This window comes from Podarcis cretensis (genome assembly GCF_951804945.1).
Source record: "Podarcis cretensis genome assembly, chromosome: 9".
NCBI lineage: Eukaryota > Metazoa > Chordata > Lepidosauria > Squamata > Lacertidae > Podarcis > Podarcis cretensis.
The window spans coordinates 1928285-1950644 of NC_137178.1; the positions used below are offsets into that span (position 1 = coordinate 1928285).

The window sequence follows — 22360 nt, forward strand, 5'->3', positions numbered from 1 at the left end:
TTGCAGGAGCAGATGGAAGTTTGCATTGTGCCAGGAGTGCAACACTGTATTTTATCTGTGCCTTATTTGTTGAAAAAGGGGTTTAAGGTTTGCTTTGAACATGATTTTTGTACGATCTCCAAAGGAGGGAAGCAACTGGTTAGAGTTGCAAAGGGGCAGAATGATCTCTTCATTCTTAAAACGTCCCTGGAGGGTGAGGGGAAGGTTGAGAAAGCACAAGCCCTGCGTGCTACAGTTCCCACTCATGTTTCATGTTCGTGTGTGTGGCATAAGAAGACAGCGCATGCCTGTCTTGAAGAACTACAGGTGCTACCTGAGGTTTCCAAAGGCTGTAGAATTGAAGAATGTGCAAGAGTCCTAGATTGTCAGGCTTGCAGACAGGCAAAGGTAAGAGGGTGCAGTTACCCCAGGGTGGAGAGGGTAACCACAAAACCTTTTGATCTTGTGCATATAGATCTGTTGGGTCCCATGAAGGAACCAAGTTTGGGAGGGGCCAGGTTTCTGCTGACACTGCAGGATGATTTTTCGCAGAACACCTGGACACATGGTCTCAAATCCAAGGAAGATGCAGCACAGCTGATTAGTCGTTGGATTGAGGAGGTGGAACTAATGTTCTCCACCAGAGTCAGGGAAATTGCTAGTGACAGAGGTTCACAGTTTACTGGGTCTGCTTTGCAGAAGTTCTTTCACAAGAAAGGGATAAGTCACATAGTGACTTCTCCTCAACAGAGGGGGGTGGCAGAGCTCAGAAGTGAGGCTCTGGTTAAGGCTGCACAGGTGATGCTGTCAGATTCTGGGTTACCTCCAAGGTTTTGGATGGAGGCAGTTAAATATGTGAGCTTCACCTGGAATCGGTCCTACAATTCAGTGGTAGGAGACACACCGTTTTTCATGCTTCACGGGAGGAAACCACAGGTTCACTTCCTCCGTGAGTTCGGATCAACGGCCTCGCTGCTGGTGCCTGAAGCTTTGCGAGGGCCAGGTGAACCCAAGTTCCAGAAAATGATCTTCTGTGGGTATGAGCCAACGGCTCGTGCATGGAGGTTTGCATACCCGTCAGGTGATCAGAGTAAGCTGCTGATCAGTAAACACGCTGAGTTCTGTAAGCAGGAGGAAAGGTCCAAGACCCCTGCCAGACGCGATATTCTTTCAGAATGTCTTTCTGATTCAGAGCAGGAAGGTTCTGATGAGGAGGAAGGAGAGCCAGGGGCTGAGTCTGCTGATGACGATCAGCTCACTGACCAAAGTCAGGAGCAGGATGGGGCATCTCCGCAAGTTGTAAAAAGGGAGCCCAAGAGTGAGCCTAGTTCTCCTGTGAGGGTAATTCCAAGGGTTCGAAGACGTGTTAAGTCAGAGGGGGAATCCCAGGATGCAGAGGACACACCTGCTGACCACAGTGAGTCAGAGGAAGTGCCTGAGTTTGTGCCCAGGCGGTCCAGTCGCACAACGAAGGGAATTCCACCTGAGAGGTATCAGGCCACAGGTGCGTGGGTGAGTTTCGCACAGTGCGAATCTGAGAGTTGTGAGGATGTTCCACAGATGCCTGACAGGAACGCCAGGAGAGGGCGCAAGGCATTGGGGAAGGGATTGATCTCACAGAGGTCTGCAAAGGTACATCCACAGGTCTTGTCAGAATGCTCTGCAAGAGGGGGTGTTGGGGTTCAGAACTTACTGGGTTAAGTTTGTTCTGAGTGTGCCTCCCATTCTGACGTTTGGAAAGAGGGAGGAGCCTTACTTGTTGTTCTCTCTGTGTCTCTGAGAGAGGAAGCCATGAATGCTAGCAGTCCAGGAGAATTTGAGAAATGCTGAGCTGTAAATATTTGCTGCAATAAAGAACTGTTGAATTTGGACATACACAATGCTTGGTGTGTTTGTCTGGATCTGAAGCAGACTGCAACAGGTTTTTGATCCGCTGTGTTTTTACTCTGCAAGGCGAAACTGGAGAAGAAGAAGGTCTGAGAGCAGCTTGGCTGGGAAGCGTGCCGGACCGCATTATGCTGGGGCTAATTGGGGCCATAAAGTAATTAGCTGGCCAGTGCAATTAAGATCTTATCAGATCTTCACAAGAAAAACATAACAAAACATTAACTTCCTTATACAGGATTGCCTTCAGATGGCTTGGGGGGTCAGATAACTCCATCCCCTCCAACATTTCTCCCATGAAAATAAAATAATAATAATAATAATAATAATAATAATAATAATAATTTGTTATTTGTTCCCCAGCCACTCTGGGCGGCTTCCAACAAAGATTAAAAATACATTAAAATGTCACACATTAAAAACTTCCCTGAACAGGGCTGCCTTCAGATGTCTTCTACAAGTCTGGTAGTTGTTTATCTCTTTGACATCTGGTGGGAGAGCGTTCCACAGGGTGGGTGCCACTACGGAGAAGGCCCTCTGCCTGGTTCCCTGTAACTTTGCTTCTCGCAGTGAGGGAACAGCCAGAAGGCCCTCGGCACTGGACCTCAGTGTCTGGGCTGAACAGTGGGGGTGGAGACACTCCTTCAAGTCTACTGGACCGAGGCCGTTTAGGGCTTTCAAGGTCAGCACCAACACTTTGAATTGTGCTCAGAAACGTACTGGGAGCCAATGTAGGTCTTTCAGGACCGGTGTTATGTGGTCTCAGCGGCCACTTCCAGTCCCCAGTCTAGCTGCCATATTCTGGATTAGTTGTAGTTTCCAGGTCACCTTCAAAGGTAGCCCCACATAGAGCGCATTGCGGTAGTCCAAGCGGGAGATAACCAGAGCATGCACCACTCTGGGGGGACATCCCAACATTTATCCAATGAAAATAAGGATGTCATATTCCATACCCTCCAAAAAATTTCCAGTGAAACCAGGTGTGTCCTAAAGAAATGTGGGACATTCAGGAAACTAGGATGGCTTCTCTAAATCAGGGACGTCCCTGGAAAATAGGGGCAGTTGGAGGGTCTGGTCTCCCCTTCAGAAGCCCTTCGCAGAGGAAAAGCTACCCCAAGGAAGATGCCAGGGGCCAAGCGAGGAGACCGAGCCCAAAGGTCTTGCATGCATTTGTGTCCTCAGCCAGGCATCGTATAGAAGGAATGCAAAGAAGGACCGGTTTCCTAAACCCATAGAATTGAAATGGAAGGTGACCCTTACCCGGAATTCTCCAAGGACAGAATCCGTCCGGAGAGAGCGAGAGTCAACGACCTGGAGAGGAGGAAGGAGGAATGTCAGAGAAGCTCCGAAGAGCTCAATACGCAGGAATAACCTTCCGTTAGTTTGCATCTTGCAGGGGACATGGATCTGCAAGCTTCTCTGGCCCATAAATGGAGCCTCCTGGCCAACCAGATGCCACCAGCTGCCTCCTCTGCTCTTCCCTGAGACATTTTGGTAGGCTGCAGGCATGGCCTGCAATCCGGCACCAGGCAAAGCGGCTGCAAAGTGGCGCCTCTTCCTGGGCTGTGACACCAAGCTCAGCATGGTGAATCCGAGGGCGTCTCAGGACACAAAGGGACTACAAATCCCAACATGCAAGGCACAGTCCTAAGCCCAGGGGATCCCTCTCACTGATTAAAAGCCTGAGCCTGGAAATCAGGAGCTCAGAAAATGAAGAATATTGCAAGACTACAGAACCCAACATGCAGTGCTCACATTCAGCACCTGCATCAATGCACATTTTAGTGGTGAATATTCAGTGGATCCTCAAATATTCTTTAGACGACATAGTTGGTGGTATCTAACAGAAGATCCATCCAAGAGGTTTTTCTCCAAGAACGATACTGAGTAATTGGGCATACTGTAAACTGCTTTGATTTTTGATTTTAGGATACAGTATAGTGGTATATAAATATCTTTATAAAAATAAACTTCTCCTGAACGAAATCACCTCAAATGAACTTGTGACACGACCAATAAGATGTGTTAGAAATGAGAGAATACAGTAGGTCCATTTCAGTTTCTCCTTTCCCCCTTTTTAAACTCAGTTTCCCACATCAATTTGCTTTTCTTTTTTAAGTCCTCATAAAAACTCTGACATTTTACTACAAATTTCTCCTCATGTTCACAGTCTTGTGTGCCATTTTGCCTTCAACATCCAGGGGTTTATTTACAGAGCAATTTCCCCTAATATAATGCATTCTTGTATGTCGTTTTCACCAAGACGTGCATCTATGTGCACAGTTTGTCCTAGTCATGTCTCTGCATCTTACTTGGCTAGAGAATCGCATTGCAAACTTCAGAGAAATGCAAACCTCAAAGGGCTGCTTTGGAAAGTGTGGAGTAGCTTGGTTTGCCTTTAAATTATTATCTTTATTATTTATTATTTGTTATTTATTATTCCTTCTCAGCCTTTGGGCTAAGACCAAGTGTAGTAGTATTTATTAATGTGAACTGAATCTTATTTCTCCCCATCCCTAGAAACAGTCCCCAAAGTGAACGCTCCCTGACCCCCACTTACTGTGATGAATATGGGCTCATCAAACAGCTCCATCGGGGAGTCAAAGACGTTGAAGAAAAAGGTCTGTGGAGAGCAGAAAGAAACATGGGTGCACCCATCACCCATGCGCCCAAGGGTGCACCCATGCACGCATAAGACATTGCACACAAGACCACAATGGACAACAGTGAAGCCTGCCTGAAAGGACCACCAAAAGACAGCTCCTCAACCCCCCCAAAAAATCAATTTTATCTTCTTCTGTCCTGCTCCTCCCAAAATCTAAAGGCCACGCGCCACTTCTGAAAGATGCTCAAGACTGAGCTTTAGAAGGGCTTCCCAGGAACATGCCAGTCAGTAATCACACAGTTCAAAGATGGAATTAACTTGGGTTGCCGTATTTCAAAAAGTAGTGGAGGATGCAGCAAGCTTGATTTCTCCTGCTCTGAGGGGTGGGACCCGAACTCAGGGCTTCAAGTTACAAGAAAGAAGAGTTCATTTCAACCTCAGGAAGAACTTTCTGGCGGTCGGAGCTGTTTGGTGGTAGAATGGACTCCCTCCGAAGGTGGTGGACTCTCCTTTGCTGGAGGAATTTTAAGCAGAGGTCAGGGGTTCTTTTGCTGTGAATCCTGCGCTGAAGGAAGTTGAAGGCCCTTGGGCTCCCTTCTGTTAGGATTATGATGCTCCATTCCACCTAAACAGATCTGTGGAGCTGTTGTGTGTAACATGTCTGTTTACATTCCAGCACAGCTTGCTGGGAACTTCCATTTGTGTATTACTTTTGCATTGTGCTTGCTGCTTTTTGCTTGGACACGAAAGACAGTAGACATGTTTCTTTGTCCTGAACTATGCTGAATAAAGTGCTCGTAAATACGCCTCACTGGGACGCGGGTGGCGCTGTGGGTTAAACCACAGAGCCTAGGACTTGCTGATCAAAAGGTCAGCGGTTTGAATACCCACAACGGGGTGAGCTCCCATTGCTCAGTCCCTGCTCCTGCCAACCTAGCAGTTCGAAAGCATGTCAAAGTGCAAGTAGATCAATAGGTACCGCTCCGGCAGGAAGGTAAACGGCGTTTCCGTGCACTGCTCTGGTTCGCCAGAAGCAGCTTAGTCATGCTGGCCACATGACCTGGAAGCTGTACGCCGGCTCCCTCGGCCAGTAATGCGAGATAAGCGCCGCAACCCCAGAGTCGGTCACGACTGGACCTAATGGTCAGGGGGCCCTTTACCTTTACCTTTACCTTTAAATACGCTTCACATATGCCTCTGTCCACCACTACCGTTGTGAAGAGTTATTCATTCTGCTGATTAGAGCGTGCTCAAGTTTCTGAAGGCTTCTGAAGCTATGAGTCGCTGATTGATGCTGTTCCAAGGGAGACCGGAGTTTGTTTGGCTGCCGGCTGGTGGGCTGGAGCCAGCTGGGGGCCTGCGAGTTGCCCCCGTTCCCTGGATGCATCCCAAAACCTTCCTGCTCAATGGTTCTGTGATTCCATGAAATGATACCCAACTATATTCCACCTGCCCCCACCCAGAAATACTCAGTGAGCCTCTCCTTTTCCTCTTGGGTCACCTCAAAAGAGCAGCAGAAGAGCATTGTTAGGTGGACAAATGGGAGCCACCTAGTCCGGCCTCCTGTTCTCACAGTGGCCACCCAGATGGCCCCCGGGGAACCCCAAAAGTGGCACCTGAGCGCAACCTCCTCACCTCATCAAAGACGGGGCAGTTCCCTTTGCGGATTCTGGTCCTCTTGGTCTGCCCAGCGGCCGTGACCTTCACCACAGACTTGATGTTGACTCCAGGAAGCTGCCGGCCTTCGATGACTCGCACCCGGATCTGGAAACAGCAAAGTTGCAGAAGAAGCAGCTGCCATTGACATCCTCAGGGACTCCCGAGGCTGAGTCGGTTCCCCAAAAGGAGAACATCGGAAGAGCCCAGGGACAGTTGGATCACGCCAAAGGGGGCCCATACCATTTCCTGGTATGCCGCACAGAGGACCTTAAGGTCCACAAAGAACAACATTTTGGAGGTCCCAAGTTGCAAGGTGGTTATGTCGGTCTCCACTAGGGCCAGGGCCTTTTCAGTACTGGCCCCGACTTGGTGGAACGCTCTATCACAAGCGACTGGGCCCTGCGGGACTGACATCTTTCCACAGGGCCTGCAAGACAGAGCTGTTCCACCTGGCCTTTGGTTTGGACTCAGTCTGACCCTTATGTTTCCCTCCCCTTATGGGTTTGACTTTTAAAATGAGGCTGCATTTTAAATTGCATTTTAACCTGTATTTTAAATTGGTGTTTTTTCCCCCTTTTTAATGTTTTTGCTGAAATTTTATTGGTGTTAGCTGCCCTGAGCCCGGCTCTGGCCAGGGAGGGCAGGGTATAAATTATTGTTGTTATTATTATTATTATTATTATCATCATCATTATTATTATTATTATTATTATTTAGTTCAGCATCCTGTTCTCCAGTCAGATTTCCATTCGGAGACGCCAGGTTGCCCCCAAGATTCAGGGGGCCCAGCGTGCACTGAACATGTGTGACATCGTGCACACACAATGTGCATGTGGTGGAGGAGAACAAGTGCTCTGGAGGTGCCAGCCACTGGACGTGCGATGTGCACCGTGCGTCACACTCACCATGTCGCACCCATGCAATGCATGCAGGGCCACCTCAAGACCAAAGGGGCCCAAATGTGGAGGGACCCTTCGGCACCCTGGAGTTGCTGAACCCATTCCCACCGGAAACCCGCAAGCGGGATTCAAGCAGAATAATGATGATGATGATATTATATTTATATCCTGCCCTCCCCAGCTGAAGCCAGGCTCAGAGTGGCTAACAACAATAAAAGTAACACAGCATTCTAAAATCAATTCATTTTAAAATCAATTCAAAATCAAATTCATGGCAACCACTGGGCTAGAGTTCTATGGGGATTACCAAAGGAGGGGGTCAGGCTGTGCCTTGGCCAAAGGCCTGGTGGAACAGCTCTGTCTTGCAGGCCCTGCAGAAAGATGTCAACTCCCGCAGGGCCCTAGTCTCTTGGGACAGAGCGTTCCACTAGATTGGAGCCAGGGCCGAAAAGGCCCTGGCTCTGGTTGAGGCCAGCCTAACCTCCCTGTGGCCCGGGACCTCCAAGATGTTTTTGTTTGAAGACCGTAAGGTCCTCTGTGGGACATACCAGGAGAGGCGGTCCTGGTATGAGGGTCCTAGGCTGTATAGGGCTTTAGAGGTTAAAACCAGCACCTTGAACCTGATCCTGCACTCCACCGGGAGTCAGTGCAGCTGGTATAGCACCGGGTGAATGGGATCCCGCAGCGAGGACCCCGTAAGTAGTCTCTCCGCGGCATTCTGTGCCCGCTGGAGTTTCTGGGTCAGCTTCAAGGGCAGCCCCCCTGCAATTCCCAACCTCTGGCATCCAGGGACATTTACAGCTTCTGACAAGGGAGGGAATAGTAGCCTTTGTGGTTAGCAGCCACTGAAAGCCTCGGCTACTCCCCGAACTTTTCCAAGCTCCTTTCCAAGCTGGCAGCCAGCTCTGCCTCCTTTGCTGACAAATTCTGTAAGTTCAACTAACGCCATGTACAAAGAAGGATCTCCTTTGATCTGGGCTCATCTTGCATAGCATACTTCTGCCTCAGGGCCAGAAGTTTGGCCAAGAGGAGGGACGGCAGAGTCTGCAAGTTTGGGTGCAGGGGGGACGACCTGGGGAGAGGGCGCTTGATCACCTGGAAGTCTTGCGGCTTGTTGGACAGGAGCTTTTTGGAGGCGGCTCTCCTCCTCTTGGTCCCGTGGACCACGTGCGATGGGGGCTTCTTGGGCAGGGAGACTTGATCCGGCGCAGAGGGACCCGTGGAAGGATCAGCTTCATCGCCCGTCCCAAGGGGGTCTTCAGACTCTTCCTCGCCAGCTGTATCTGGAGGTAACAGGAAACAAGGTTGTTTCGAAAGCAGCAGTTCCCAAACCTTTGGGCGTCCCCTTGGTACCACAACCTCATTCCCACCACCCTGTAAAAAGCATACTGTATTTTTCGCTCTATAAGACGCACCAGACCATCAGACGCACCTAGTTTTTGGAAGAGGAAAACAGTGCTGCGATCCCACTGGCTGTCCTGGCTTATGGACAGCTGCACCCCCTTTAATGAGCACGTGGAGCATGTGTGAGGCTCTTGGGGGCTTTTCCCCGAGGAGGGAGAGGGGCAGCCCTTCTCCCTCCTCAGGGAAAAGCCCCCAAGAGCCACACACACGCTCCACGCGGCTCTTTAAAGGGAGTGCTGAGCAGAGCCTCCTGCCTGCATTCACTCCATAAGACGCACACGCATTTCCCCTTACTTTTTAGGAGGGGGAAAGTGTGTCTTATAGAGCGAAAAATACGGTAATTCAGAATAGCTGACCAATAAATAAATAGAAACCAGAGTAGGATGCGAGGGAAACTGTCTCGTACTGACCTGTCACCATGTCCAGCTCAATGGGGGTTGGGTTTGGCTCTGGGGGGGCAGGAGGCGGAAACAAAGGAGCAGCCCCAGGAGGCGGGACATAGGAGGCTTGCAGGATGAGACACGCCTGAGGAGGAAAGAAGATGCCTGATGGAAGTGGGGTGCTCTGAGCCTTGACACAGCACACCAGGGTGCTCCCTCCAAAGCCTGGTGAGGCTCAGGTTTGCAGGAGGGCAACTGTGGTCTGCAAAGCAATGTCCTGGTTCACACATAACACTAAGACAAACCATTGCTTCCTTCTGCAAAGTCTGGGTTGCTTTCCAGCTGCTCTTTGCTCTATCGCTTGTTGAGCATCTGGAGCTCAGGGGGGTCATCAAACAACCTACTGACAAGGAATTGTTCTGGGTTCACAGGTAACAACAAGCCATGGTTAAAACAAACCATGGTTTCGAGTGAATTGTTCAGCTGTGGGGCAGGATTCCAGTGATTAAGCAAACCAGGGTGTTATTTGCAAACCAGTAAAGCTTACTTTAGTAAGTCACAGCTTGGTGTTATTTGCAAACCAGTAAACCTTAGTTTAATAAGTCACAGCTTGGTGTTATTTGCAAACCAGGCCAGTCACTTTAAATGCCTTCATGCAAGTAATGTCTTGCTGAGTTTGGCCTTCAAAGTAGCTTCTGCCAGGTGCAAAACCGATCTCACGTTGCACCCAAAAGAGAAGCAACAGTTCTGTTCCCTTTGGGTGGGAAATATAAAATCTAGCCAGCTGGAAGCATTCTAAGACACAACCCAACTGCAGATCTTGGTATGCCTCTTTTATTTTTACCATCAGATGTGATTCAGCAGCCGGCCACTAAGGGGCAGACCTCAACCACTCATATCAAGGCCCAGCAATTCAATATTGTATCAGCAGGCAGATTCGTAAATCCTGCCACTTTGGCACAGTATCGTTTGCAGGCTGCCTCCCACCGGTGATGGATAATTTCCTAGCTGTGCAAACAATTCAGCAGCAGAATTCCCAGCAAGGAAATGAGACAGAGTCGCCTTCTTTGACCCTGAAGGTTTCCGAAGAAAAACTTGACTGGAATAATCTCTCAGCGATGCTTCCAAGGAACGTGATTCTGGACACTCAGCCAGAGATTTTGCTCCTTCGCCGAAGACCCTGAGAAGCAGGAGGCTCAAACCGTGAAGCTCTAAGGTCTGGGAGCCTTTTCCAAAGCTCTTTTCATACAGGAGATTTGGGGAGCCCTGACGCAGGATCCGAGCAAAGACCCAGAGCCGTCTTTACCCGGGGGGTGCAAGGGGTGCGGAGCACCCAGGTGTCAAATTTTGCTTTTCCATGTGAAGCAGGAAACAACCTCACCAATGGAACAGCTCTTTTCTTATTTTTGTGGCTGAGATCTCCTGAGTGACACAGGCACCGTTAGGCAGTTCAGTGCACATGCATACTATGTCCATTTCCCTCTCTCCCACCCACCCTTCCAGGCAGCCCTGGCCCTGGGCAAGCCATGCTATGCCACTGCTTTTACTCAGTCCGATCTCACTAATGTCTATGCATTCACAGATCCACCCGGTCTACTGCCCTTAGTGGCACAAGACCCCCATAAATGTGTGTGGTCTAAAATTGCGCACCAAAAACTCCTCTCCTGCGGACTCCACCCACATCAGCTTCTCACGATGGGCTTTATAAAAGCAAAAAGGCCAATTGGACAGCGTCTGAAGGACTTAAAGCAACAGAACAATAAAGAAACGCTGCCCTTGGTATGCCATTTTCCCCCTTCTCAGTTTGATTCCCTGGCACCATATTTGTATAAATTAACCATCCCAAAATACAGACGTGTCTTCACACTGGCCAGATTGGACGTGATGCCCTCTGCCGTACTTGAGGGCAGATACCAAAAGATTCCAACTGAGAAACGACTCTGCCCCTGTGGAGATGGCAATCTGGAAACAGTGGCTCATGTTCTCCTGTCCTGTCCCCTTTCTAAAGATCTGAGGAATGAGATCATCACCCCACTCCTGCTTACCATCCCAGGCCGCCCATCTGAGGCCACATTGTTCTTCCTGTTGTCAGATCAGAATGATCAGACAACAGCAAAGGTTGCTAGGTTTATCGAGGGTGCAATGAGATTAAGAGCCACTATCTGAACAATGGTCATGAAATTAAAAGACGCCTGCTCCTTGGGAGAAAGGCGATGGCAAACCTAGACAGCATCTTAAAAAGCAGAGACATCACCTTGCCAACAAAGGCCCGTATAGTTAAAGCTATGCTTTTCCCAGTAGTGATGTATGGAAGTGAGAGCTGGACCATAAAGAAGGCTGATCGCCGAAGAATTGATGCTTTTGAATTCTGGAGGAGACTCTTGAGAGTCCCATGGACTGCAAGAAGATCAAACCTCTCCATTCTTAGGGAAATCAGCCCTGAGTGCTCACTGGAAGGACAGATCCTGAAGCTGAGGCTTCAATACTTTGGCCACCTCATGAGAAGACTACCTGGGAAAGACCCTGAAGTTGGGTAAGATGGAGGGCACAAGGAGAAGAGGGCAATAGAGGATGAGATGGTTGGACAGTGTTCTCGAAGCTACCAGCATGAGTTTGACCAAACTGCGGGAGGCAGTGGAAGACAGGAGTGCCTGGCGTGCTCTGGTCCAGGGGGTCACGAAGAGGAGGACACCACTAAACGACAACATCTGAACAATAATCTTGGTCATTTGATTGCCCTTTTTTACCCATTGTTGTCTTTTTAATTGTATATATTGCTTGTTTTATGTTGCTATGGCCGTTGGCTAATGCGAATAAAGTTTACCTATCTACGCGTTCACAGAGGCTCCCCAGAGTTTCAGGTGAGATGTTTCCAGCCATCACTGGAGTGGCCAAGGGTTGATAGGACTTGACTGAGAGTGTGCACAACATCATCATCTGGTCGGTGGACTTCTCTTTCCTCCTGCTGCGAATCAGTGAGATGCACCACCAAGAAATGGACTTACCCCGGTGCTCTGCCCCTTGGCATCCAGCAAGGGAGCGTTGAAACTGGCCGCCAGGTTGGGAGATGCCAGGACGTCCCGCAGGGGAACATGGGCTTCGCCCAGGAACCTTTGAGAGGAAACAGAAGAAGAGCAGAAACTGTGAACAGGGAAGGACAAAAGTTCTCAGGGGGTTCAGAGCAGAGCTTGGGATATTGGACACAATTAAAGTTCAGCTCTCTTTAGAAAATAAAAGTTTAAAACTAGCATTTTAAATGCTGGACATCTTCATGGAAGAGGGAACAAGCTTGTTTTCTCCTGCTCTGGAGAGCAGGACCTGAATCTATGGCCTCAAGTTACAAGAAAGGAGATTCCAACTAAACATCAGGAATTACATCGATGAAAGAAGAATAGAGGATGAAACTGATGGACTATGCAGAGTTAAATAAATTAACAAGAAGGATTTGAAACCTGCGGGACCACAGATTCTCAGAAGACTGGAGTAAATTTACGAACTATCTGAAAAGCAATTGTGATGAACAGATTATGCTAGTAGGATTGCAAGAAGTTTTGTAAAGTGAATTATTTGAAATATTGCAAGAAAGACTATGAGGAGAATTATTAGTTAAGGACAATTAAATGTAATAGATATTAAGAAATGCATAATAAGTGATAGAGAATGGAAAATCATCAGAGGTGTTGACTGAAGTTTAAATATTGCATAAGATGAGAAGTTATGTTGTATGACTGTTGGAATTGATATGTTAAAAAAGTAATAAAAAATTATTTAAAATAATTAATTAAACAAACAAACAAACAAACAAACAAACAAACACCAGGAATTACTTTCTGACAGTCAGAGTTGTCTGGAGGTTTTGAAGCAGAGGTTGGATGGCTCTCTGTCATGGATGCTTTAGCTGAGATTCCAGCATTGGAGGGGGTTGGGCTGGATGACCCCTGGGGTCCCCTTCCCACTCTAATATTCTCTGATTCTATGATTGCACAACAAAAGACAGACAAACTCCCACCACACACAGAACATCTGTTGCATAAAAATTTGCAGGAATGCAGCAGGGAGCTATAGGCCATGCACAGATCACAGAATTGTAGCTTCCCAAGGGTCCTCTAGCCAGTGGCGTAGCGTGGGGGATGCAGGGGGGGCCGGCCGCACCGGGCGCAACATCTGGGGGGCGCGCTCGCCGCCTCCAGAGTTGCCGAAGAGCCTCGGACGCAGGCTGTAGCAGAGCCCCGTGTCTCACGGAACCAACGAGCTGTGTGCGTGCCCGGGCTGAAGGCGTCTGGCAGGCAGCGGCTCTCAGCGCTGGCCGCGAAGGGCGCGCCAGGCAGCCCCTCCTCACAGCCCCACCGCCGCCGCTGCTGCTGCAGCTGCTGGGCCATGTTGCATTTTCCTCGCCTCTCTGCCCTCCTCCGGGCAAGTGGCGTCGTTTGGGCGGCAGCGCCAGCGGCAACTCGCCTCAGATCACCTGACACGGACCCGCTGCCGCTGCCATGGCTACCTTACCGTAAATACCCCAGCCCAGGCAGCAGCAAGAAGAAGCTGGCAGCGGCGGCAGGTTAGGGGCGCAAATTACTTGCCTTGCCCCGGGTTAGGGGGCGCAAATTACTTGCCTTGCCCCAGGTTAGGGGGCGCAAATTACTTGCCTTGCCCCAGGTGCTGACAACCCACGCTATGCCGCTGCCTCTAGCCCAGGGTCCCCAACCTGCGGCCCAGGGGCCAGAAGCGGCCTGCAGAGGTCGTCTGACCAGCCCACAAGCCGCCCCCGGACTGAGCCACCTGCCCGCGTGCTGAGTTAAATTGGCGCTGTGTGGCATGGGGACCCACTTCCGCTGTGCCAGAAATCACTTCTACACAAGCACAAACGCCGGAAATCGCATTTGTGCAGGCGCCAGAAATCGCACGCGCGATCCGGCCAACAGAGGGATCTCCACAGGACTGATCCGGCCCAGGCAAGATAAACCTTGCTGACCCTGCTCTAGTGCAACCCCCTGCAGTGCAGGAATCTCAGCTCAAGCATCCATGACAGACAGCCATCCAGCCTCTGCCTAAAAACCTCCAAGGAAGGAGATTGCAAATGAAGACTTATGTCCATGCCAAAACAGTCTGGAAAGCAGAACGGTGTTTAACTGTTCCAATGCCATCATTACAAATCATAATGAATGCACAACGCAAAGGATGATGGACTGGGAAGGGAGTTCACTCTGCCATCATGCTGCATCCTCTTTTGTCATCTATTTGATATTATTATTATTAATAATAATAATAATAATAATAATAATAATAATATATCGCCCTATACCCAGAGGTCTCAGAGCAGTTCACAAAATAGATACTAAACATACAAATTGCTGGGTTGGTTAGTGCATGATGCTGATAATGCCAAGGTTTCAGGTTCGATACCCGTATGGGAAAGCTGCATATTCCTGCCTTGCAGGGGGTTGGACTAGATGAAACTCGGGGTCCCTTCCAACTCTACAGTTCAAGGATTCTGTTTACCCAGAAGCAAGTCCCTCCAAGTTCAAGGGGACTGAGGTTCTGCTAAGGGTCTTTAAGAGGACTGCAGGCAGCCTTAATCTGCTGACAACAACCCATAAGTCCTTTGGACCGATCCCTGTTTTCAGGCGAAACATCTGTTGCACCACTTTGAGACACAATGCTAAACGCCAAAAGGAAAACCAGATAAGTTAACCATCCTGTCTCGAAGTTCCCTGGAGAGGTGGAGACCTTGCCAAGGAAACAGAGCTGCACTGGCTGGAGACCGACAAGCGGCGGGTGGAGCTGGACCCAGTTTAAAAATAGGAAGGAGCAAATAGCCTTCCCAACACCTTCTTGGCAAAACATGCCCAGGGCCATAAAATCCCCATCTTGGAGAGTCTGCTCCAATGTCTCCCTCTCCACTTCCCCACATTGTCTCCGCAGGAGAGAGAGGCTTTTTTCCGTAGAAATCCCCTTCCTGCTCCTTCAGCTTCTGACGCAAAATGAATCATGACGCAGCTCGACTTCAGGCGAGGTGAGCCAAGGGGAAGCCCAGCTGACTCGAAGTTTGGAGGACACAACAGAAGAGCTTCTGAAAGACCTTCGGGCAAGATCTGGATATCCAGAAGCGAGAGTCGGTGCATGCATGAGAGGGAACATCCTTTGGTGCTCCTGCACTTTGTCCATGCTCAGTTGCTGGAGATTTCCCCCATGGAAGACAAGGGCCTTCTTTGTGGCTGCACCAAAAACGGAAGAACGTCCAGAGGCCCAGCATTGCCCCACCTGCCTCCATCTGCCTTCAGTTGCTTGCTCAAGACTCGCTTTCCTTTTTTAGGAGGATTAAATCAGGGTTTTCCAAACTGGGGTCTCCAGCTGTTCTTAGACTACAACTTCCATCATCCCTAGCTAGCAAGGCCAGTGGTCAGGGATGATGGGAGGTATAGTCCCCAAACAGCTGGAGATCCCAGTTTGAGAAACCCTGGATTAAATGAACTGGTGAAGAGTGCCAGACTAGAACCTGTGAGTACAGGGTTTGAATCCCCCGCTCAGCCATGGAGGTCACTACGTATGACCTTGGGCCAGTCCCTCTCTCCACTTGACCTGCCTCAAAGGGTGGTTGTGGGGTTTCAATGAACATGGAGAGAACCTCATATATATTAATAATAACAATTTATTATTTACACCCTGCCCATCTGGCTGGGTTTCCACAGCCACTCTGGGCGGCTCCCAACAGAACACTAAAAACAGAATAAAACACCAAACATTAAAAGCTTCCCTAAACAGGGCTGCCTTCAGATGTCTTCTAAATGTCAGAAGACATGTTTATTTCCTTGACATCTGCTGGGAGGGCATTCCACAGGGAGGGCGCCACCACAGAGAAGGCCCTCTGCCTGGTTCCCTGTAACCTTGCTTCTCGCAGGGAGAGAACCACCAGAAGGCCCTTGGAGCTGGGCCCCGGTGTCCCGGGTGGAGATGCTCCTTCAGGTCTACTGGACCGAGGCCGTTTAGGGCTTTAAAGGTCAGCACCAAGACTTTGAATTGTGCTCGGAAATGTCCTGGGAGCCAATGTAGGTCTTTCAGGACCGGTGTTATGTGGCCTCGGTGGGCACTCCCAGTCACCAGTCTGGGTTCTGCGTTCTGGATTAGTTGTAGTTTCCAGGTCACCTTCAAAGGGAGCCCCATGTAGAGCAAGTTGCAGTAGTCAAAGTGGGAGATAACTAGAGCATGAAGCACTCTGGCAAGACAGTCTGTGGGCAGGTAGGATCTCATCCTGTGTACCAGATAGAGCTGTGAACAGCTGCCCTGGACACTACCTGGAGCTGCTTGGAACTGGGATATAAATAAATGCAGTTTCTGAAGTGGTGGACAGAACCCTCAGATTTCTTCTGGACTTTTGAGGGTGCATAACTAGCTGGAGGAGACTCTTGAGAGTCCCATGGACTGCAAGAAGATCAAACGTATCCATTCTGAAGGAAATCAGCCCTGAGTGCTCACTGGAAGGACAGATCGTGAAGCTGAGGCTCCAATACTTTGGCCACCTCATGAGAAGAGAAGACTCCCTGGAAAAGACCCTGATGTTGGGAAAGATGGAGGGCACGAGGAGAAGGGGACGACGGAGGATGAGATGGTGGGACAGTGTTCTCGAAGCTACCAGCATGTGTCTGACCAAGCTGCAGGAGGCAGTGGAAGACAGGAGGGCCTGGCGTGCTCTGGTCCAGGGGGCTACGAAGAGTCGGACACGACTAAACGACTAAACAACAACAACTAGCATATGAAAACAGGATAAAGAAAGCTGGCAAGAAGCACCCTGGATGGCGGCCAAGGCGTCGGAGGGCAGTTCCAGACTTATCTTGGGTGGTGTCCTTTCCAGACCCCTATCAGGGAAAAGACAATAGCAATGCACCCTCTGCTCAGATTATAGGGAGGGGAAAATCCTCGCAAGGAAGTCGTGCTACGAGAGTGGGGCTAGCTTTCTCACTTTGGGGGCCTGAGAGCCCAGCAGCAGTGGGGTTGGTTGGTTGGATGAAAGAGAGAACTATGGTGTATTTAATACAGCGGCACATGCAAAAGCTTGCAGAATCGTAGAACTCTAGGATGGAAAGGGAACCCCAAAAGTCATCTAGCCCAACCCCGTGCCCTGCAGGAACCACAGCTGAAGAATCCCCGGCAGATAGCTCTCCAGACTCTGTTTTCAAACCTCACAGGCTTCCCCCTTCTGAGGGGGTCTGTTCCACTCTTGAACAGCTCGAAGGAGCTCAAGGTGGCGAACACGGTTCTCTCTGCCCCCAATTAATCCCCATAACAACCCTGGGAGGGAGGTCGGGCTGAGAGGCAGTGGCTGGTTTGTGGTGGGAATGTAGAGAAATTTAAAAAATCTGGGAAATGATATATAACGAATTAAAGAAAATGTTTATAATGACATTTGTTAAAAAACCAGAAGCATTTCTGTTAGGGATTGTAGGACAAGACCTGCCAAGGAAAATAAAGAATCTATTTATGTATGCAACAACAGCGGCAAGAGTCTTGATAACACAAGGATGGAACCCCGACAAAAGAACAGTGGCAAGAGAAACTGATGAACTATGCAGAGCTGGCTAAATTAACATACCGTATAAATTGCGAGATAAGGACAACTGTGACTTCAAAGAAGAATGGGAACTCTTTACAAATTACTTAAAAAGACAACAAAATGAATTGGACCCCTTGGCAGGTTTTGAATGAACATAAACAAATTTACAGTGGTACCTCGGGTTAAGTACTTAATTTGTTCCGGAGGTCCGTTCTTAACCTGAAACTGTTCTTAACCTTAGCACCACTTTAGCTAATGGAGCCTCCTTTTCCCAGTAGTGATGTATGGAAGTGAGAGCTGGACCATAAAGAAGACTGATCGTCGAAGAATGGATGCTTTTGAATTCTGGTGCTGGAGGAGACTCTTGAGAGTCCCATGGACTGCAAGAAGATCAAAACTCTCCATTCTGAAGGAAATCAGCCCTGAGTGCTCACTGGAAGGGACAGATCCTGAAGCCGAGGCTCCAATACTTTGGCTACCTCCTGAGAAGAGAAGACTCCCGGGAAAAGACCCTGATGTTGGGAAAGATGGAGGGCACAAGGAGAAGGGGACGACAGAGGATGAGATGGTGGGACAGTGTTCTCGAAGCTACCAGCATCAGTTTAACCAAACTATGGGAGGCAGTGGAAGACAGGAGGGCCTGGAAGAGTTTTTATTTTTATTTTCTGGTGGTATTTACATGGTTTGTTGTTGTTGTTTAGTCGTTTAGTTGTGTCCGACTCTTTGTGACCCCCTGGACTAGAGCATGCCAGGCCCTCCTGTCTTCCACTGCCTCCCGCAGTTTGCTCAAACTCATGCAGGTAGCTTTGAGAACACTGTCCCACCATCTCGTCCTCTGTCGTTGAAAACCAGATATCACCCAGCCGTACTCAACAGTGGAATGGACTCCCTCAGAAGGGGCCAGCCTCTCCATCCTTGGATGTTTTTAAACAGGGGCTGGAGAGCTCTCTACCAGGGATGCTTTAGCTCTGGTTCCTGCATGGCGTGGGGTTGGGACAGATGACTTTTGGGGGTCCCTTCTGATCCTACAATTCTACGATTCTCTTATTCTACCTTGGGCCTGTCTCTTTTTTGGTCCCAATAGCCCTGGGTGCATCTTGCAGTCTTGTCCCCTTCCAAAGGCTTTGGTTCCTGCTTTGCAGGAATTGCTCAGCTACCGTTCCTGCGTTGGAGGGGGTTGAGCTAGATGACCTTTGGCAATCCCTTCCAACTCTACCATTCCAATATTCGACGAAGGAGAGACATCCCTCCAATCATTATTTTTTTTCCCCAGACCTCAGGCACACAGCCAGACTTGAGGTCTCCGGATTCTCTTGCCCTGAATCATCCTTGCTATTCCTGGATATCCTCTTTCGACAGGGCTATTCTTAAACAGTCCTCTTCTCTTCTCTTCTCTTCTCCCCTTCCCACCCACCTAGCAGGGGCTGCCTTCTCAGAGCTGACACACTGAACTCTTGTGGCAGCTCAGATTCTCTCTATGGTGCAACAAGAACCCCTTTTATGGGAGCGCCTGTTCAGCACTCCAGGAACACTTTGGGAAGACAAACCTTCCCAGATGCCTCTTCCTTCGCAAGGAGACTTCTGGCTCCATCTCCACGAAAGCAACAGGGACTAGCTACTTGATGAGGCTCAGAGATGATAATGAATAATAAATATAATAATAATAATAATAATAATAATAATAATAATAATAATAATAATAATAATATTTATTTATACCCCGCCCACTCTGGGCAGCTTCCAACAGAATATTAAAATACTGTAATACATCAAACATTAAAAGCTTCCCTAAACAGGGCTGCCTTCAGATGTCTTCTAAAAGTCTGGTAGTTGTTCTCTTTGACGTCTGGTGGGAGGGCGTTCCACAGGGAGGGTGCCACTACCGAGAAGGCCCTCTGCCTGATTTCCTGTAACTTGGCTTCTTGCAGTGAGGGAACCACCAGAAGGCCCTCAGCGCTGGACCTCAGTGTCCGGGTAGAACAATAGGGGTGGAGATGCTCCTTCAGATATACTGGACCAAGGCCATTAAAGGTCAGCACCAACACTTCGAACTGTGCTCGGAAACGTACTGGGAGCCAATGTAGGTCTTTCAAGACCGGTGTTATGTGGTCTTGGCGGCTGCTCCCAGTCACTAGTCTAGCTGCTGCATTCTGGATTAGTTGTAGTTTCTGGGTCCCCTTCAAAGGTAGCCCCACATAGAGCGCGTTGCAGTAGTCCAAGCGGGACATAACTAGAGCATGCACCACTCTGGCGAGACAGTCTGCGGGCAGGGAGGGTCTCATCCTGCGTACCAGATGGAGCTGGTAAACAGCTGCCCTGGACACAGATTTGACCTGTGCCTCCATGGACAGCTGTGAGTCCAAAATGACTCCCAGGCTGCGCACCTGCTCCTTCAGGGGCACAGTTGCCCCATTCAGGACCAGGGAATCCTCCACACCTTCCCGCCTCCTGTCCCCCCAAAACAGTACTTCTGTCTTGTCAGGATTCAACCTCAATCTGTTAGCCGCCATCCATCCTCCAACCGCAATGCTAGAGGAGCTACCCCTGACCTCTGCCACCATCTTCCCAGAAGCTCCTTCCCCCAAAACCTAGCAGGGTCGAGCCTGGCTGAGCTTGCAAAGTGGGAAGCTACTCTATACATGTTCAAGGGTCTAGTTGCCTATAAGACCCATTAGAATGTCAGACTACAACCCCAGATGACACCCGGGGCAGACCGCACACACCCCTTTCTCCTGAGAGGAGGATAAGAGAGCCGTCTTCAAATATCTCAAGGGCTGTCACATGGAAGACAGAGCAAGCTTGTTTTCTCCTGCTGTATTTTTGGTTTTTATGGAAGCCGCCCAGAGTGGCTGGGGAGGCCCTGCCAGATGGGCGGGTTATAAATAATAAATTATTATTATTATTATTATTATTATTATTATTATTATTATTATTATAGGACTCGAACCCACGGCTTCAAGTTACAAGAAAGGAGATTCTGACTCAACATCAGGAAGACTTTCTGACAGTAAGGGTCATTAGACAGTAGACCGGTCTCCCTCCTGAGGCAGTGGATTCTGTCAGGAATTCTAACAGATTCTCCATTGGAGGTTTTTAAGCAAAGGTTGGATAGTCTTGGATGTTTTAATTGAGGCTGCTTCATTCCAGGGGTTTGGACTAGATTAGGGTTGGGGAATTTGGGGGGATTTTCAAGCACTTATTGTTTTAATCGCTCTACTTGCCACACGTCCAGGTTTCCCTGGACATTTTGCCGATTCTGCAAAAATCCTCCCAGGCGCCATTTTTGCACCCTGATTCCCAGATGTGTCTGGAGAAACCTGGACAAACGGCAGCCCTAGACTAGATGCCCCCATGGGGTCCCTTCCAGCTCTACAATTCCATGACAGTTTCTACCATCTCCAAATGTGCCCACGAGCCCAAAAAGGTTGCGGAGCCAACCCCTAAGGTAGCCATTCAGGGTTGGCAATCATTCGGTGGATTTTTGGTACTTCTTTCACGTCCAGGCAGCCAGAGCAGCAAAAGAGGAATGTGGTGACAATGCAGTCAAGGATAACGAAGGCAGCCTGTGATCCAGGCTTTGAACCCCACCAACATCCTCTGAAAAAGTGTGAGAAATCACCTTTGAAGGACCATAGCTCAGCGGCAGAGTGTCTGCCTCGTAAACAATGTCTGCCTTTATACTGAATCCATCTGAGCTCAGTATGGTCTACTCCAGGGTTCCCCAAACTCAGGTCTCCAGCCATTTTTAGACTACAACTCCCATCATCCCCAGCTAGCAGGAACAGTGGTCAGGGATGTAGCAGAAAACACCCCCCCCCCCAATCATTCAGTTTGTACAAACTTCACACACACTCACACTCACACACTACATACGCTACGCTTCTGTTATAAATTCATAGAAAATCAACCATACATCGGATTTGCACTGTTCCACTTTTATTTTACGCCATGAAGGAAGGACTACAAAATGGGGAAGGTTTGATACAGGGCAGCCATAATCCCTTCACCATCCCAGCACATCCACAGGAGCCCTGCCCAGTTGCTATGCCAACCTTGGTCCTAGATAGAAGCCCATCACACTCACAAAGGACCTGCATATGGGAGTGGATTCAGCACAGACTGGAACAAAGGACAATAATCAGCTCTTCCCTCTGGGGGCAGGAAACTGCAAACTCCCCTCTGTCACCTGGAAAGTATTCATGGGGAGGGGGAAAGGGGGAACCAGCCAGGTGACAGGACACTTGGGTTACCACCGCAACTCCTCCCTCAACCCCTCCTTTCTATGATGTATGTATGATGTTTCTGGGGGTGGTCTTGATCTACAGGGTGGGAATTTCAAAAGTTTTTATAAGGCCTTGCACACCATTTTTCTGTGTCTTTCCTCTCACCTGCAAGTGAGGGGAGCACCCTGTTGCAACAGTTCAATAAAGGCCAAGCCTACAGGCTGCTGATTTGCTCCAATTTACTCTGGTTGGTGTCTTTACTTTTTGTCCAAGGGAGCCCTCGGATTTTTCCGGTAACAGGGATGATGGGAATGTTAGCCCAAAATCAGGTGGAGACCCAAGTTTGGGAAACCTTGTTTTACGCTGACTGGAAGCAGAAGAGGATGAGCCAAAGGTCTGGCTCCGTTTAAGGAAGCATCCTATGTTCCCAGCTGCAGATCCAGAACTGCAGCCTCAACCCTCCCGGGTCCGGCTTCGGAAATCTGAACTCCTGCTCTGCATCCGAAGCTGCTTTGGGTCCACCGAGCTCACAGACTAGCTTTCGGGGGTTTGGGGCAGCAGGGAGAAGCCAAGGATTGAACGTGGGACCTGCTGGATGTTGAGAAGCCCCTTGGTGCCCCTAAGATGTGGCTCTGTGACTTTCTCTCTGTTATGCACCGAGTTGAATAGGATCCAGAATGCAGCAGTCTGATTGGTCCTAGAACAATAGGATTCAGAATGCAGAAGTCTGGTTGGTTCTTGAACAGAAGGGTCCAGAATGCAGCAGTCTGATTGGTCCAAGA

At 49.2% G+C, this 22360-nt stretch overlaps 1 protein-coding gene across 8 annotated transcripts in view; it reads right to left on the minus strand.

Moving 5' to 3' along the window:
• The window catches only part of DYSF (dysferlin), a 195657-nt gene that overhangs the window by 151107 nt on the left and 22190 nt on the right, over window positions 1-22360 (minus strand). For all 8 annotated transcript variants that reach the window (XM_079990669.1, XM_079990666.1, XM_079990664.1 and 5 more), the window contains exons 4-9: window positions 11816-11921; window positions 8841-8955; window positions 8122-8309; window positions 6104-6232; window positions 4424-4486; window positions 3124-3174 (exon numbers count right to left, since the gene is read on the minus strand). In XM_079990669.1, the coding sequence (XP_079846795.1) occupies window positions 3124-3174; window positions 4424-4486; window positions 6104-6232; window positions 8122-8309; window positions 8841-8955; window positions 11816-11921 (652 nt within the window). The remainder of the gene's footprint in view (window positions 1-3123; window positions 3175-4423; window positions 4487-6103; window positions 6233-8121; window positions 8310-8840; window positions 8956-11815; window positions 11922-22360) is intronic.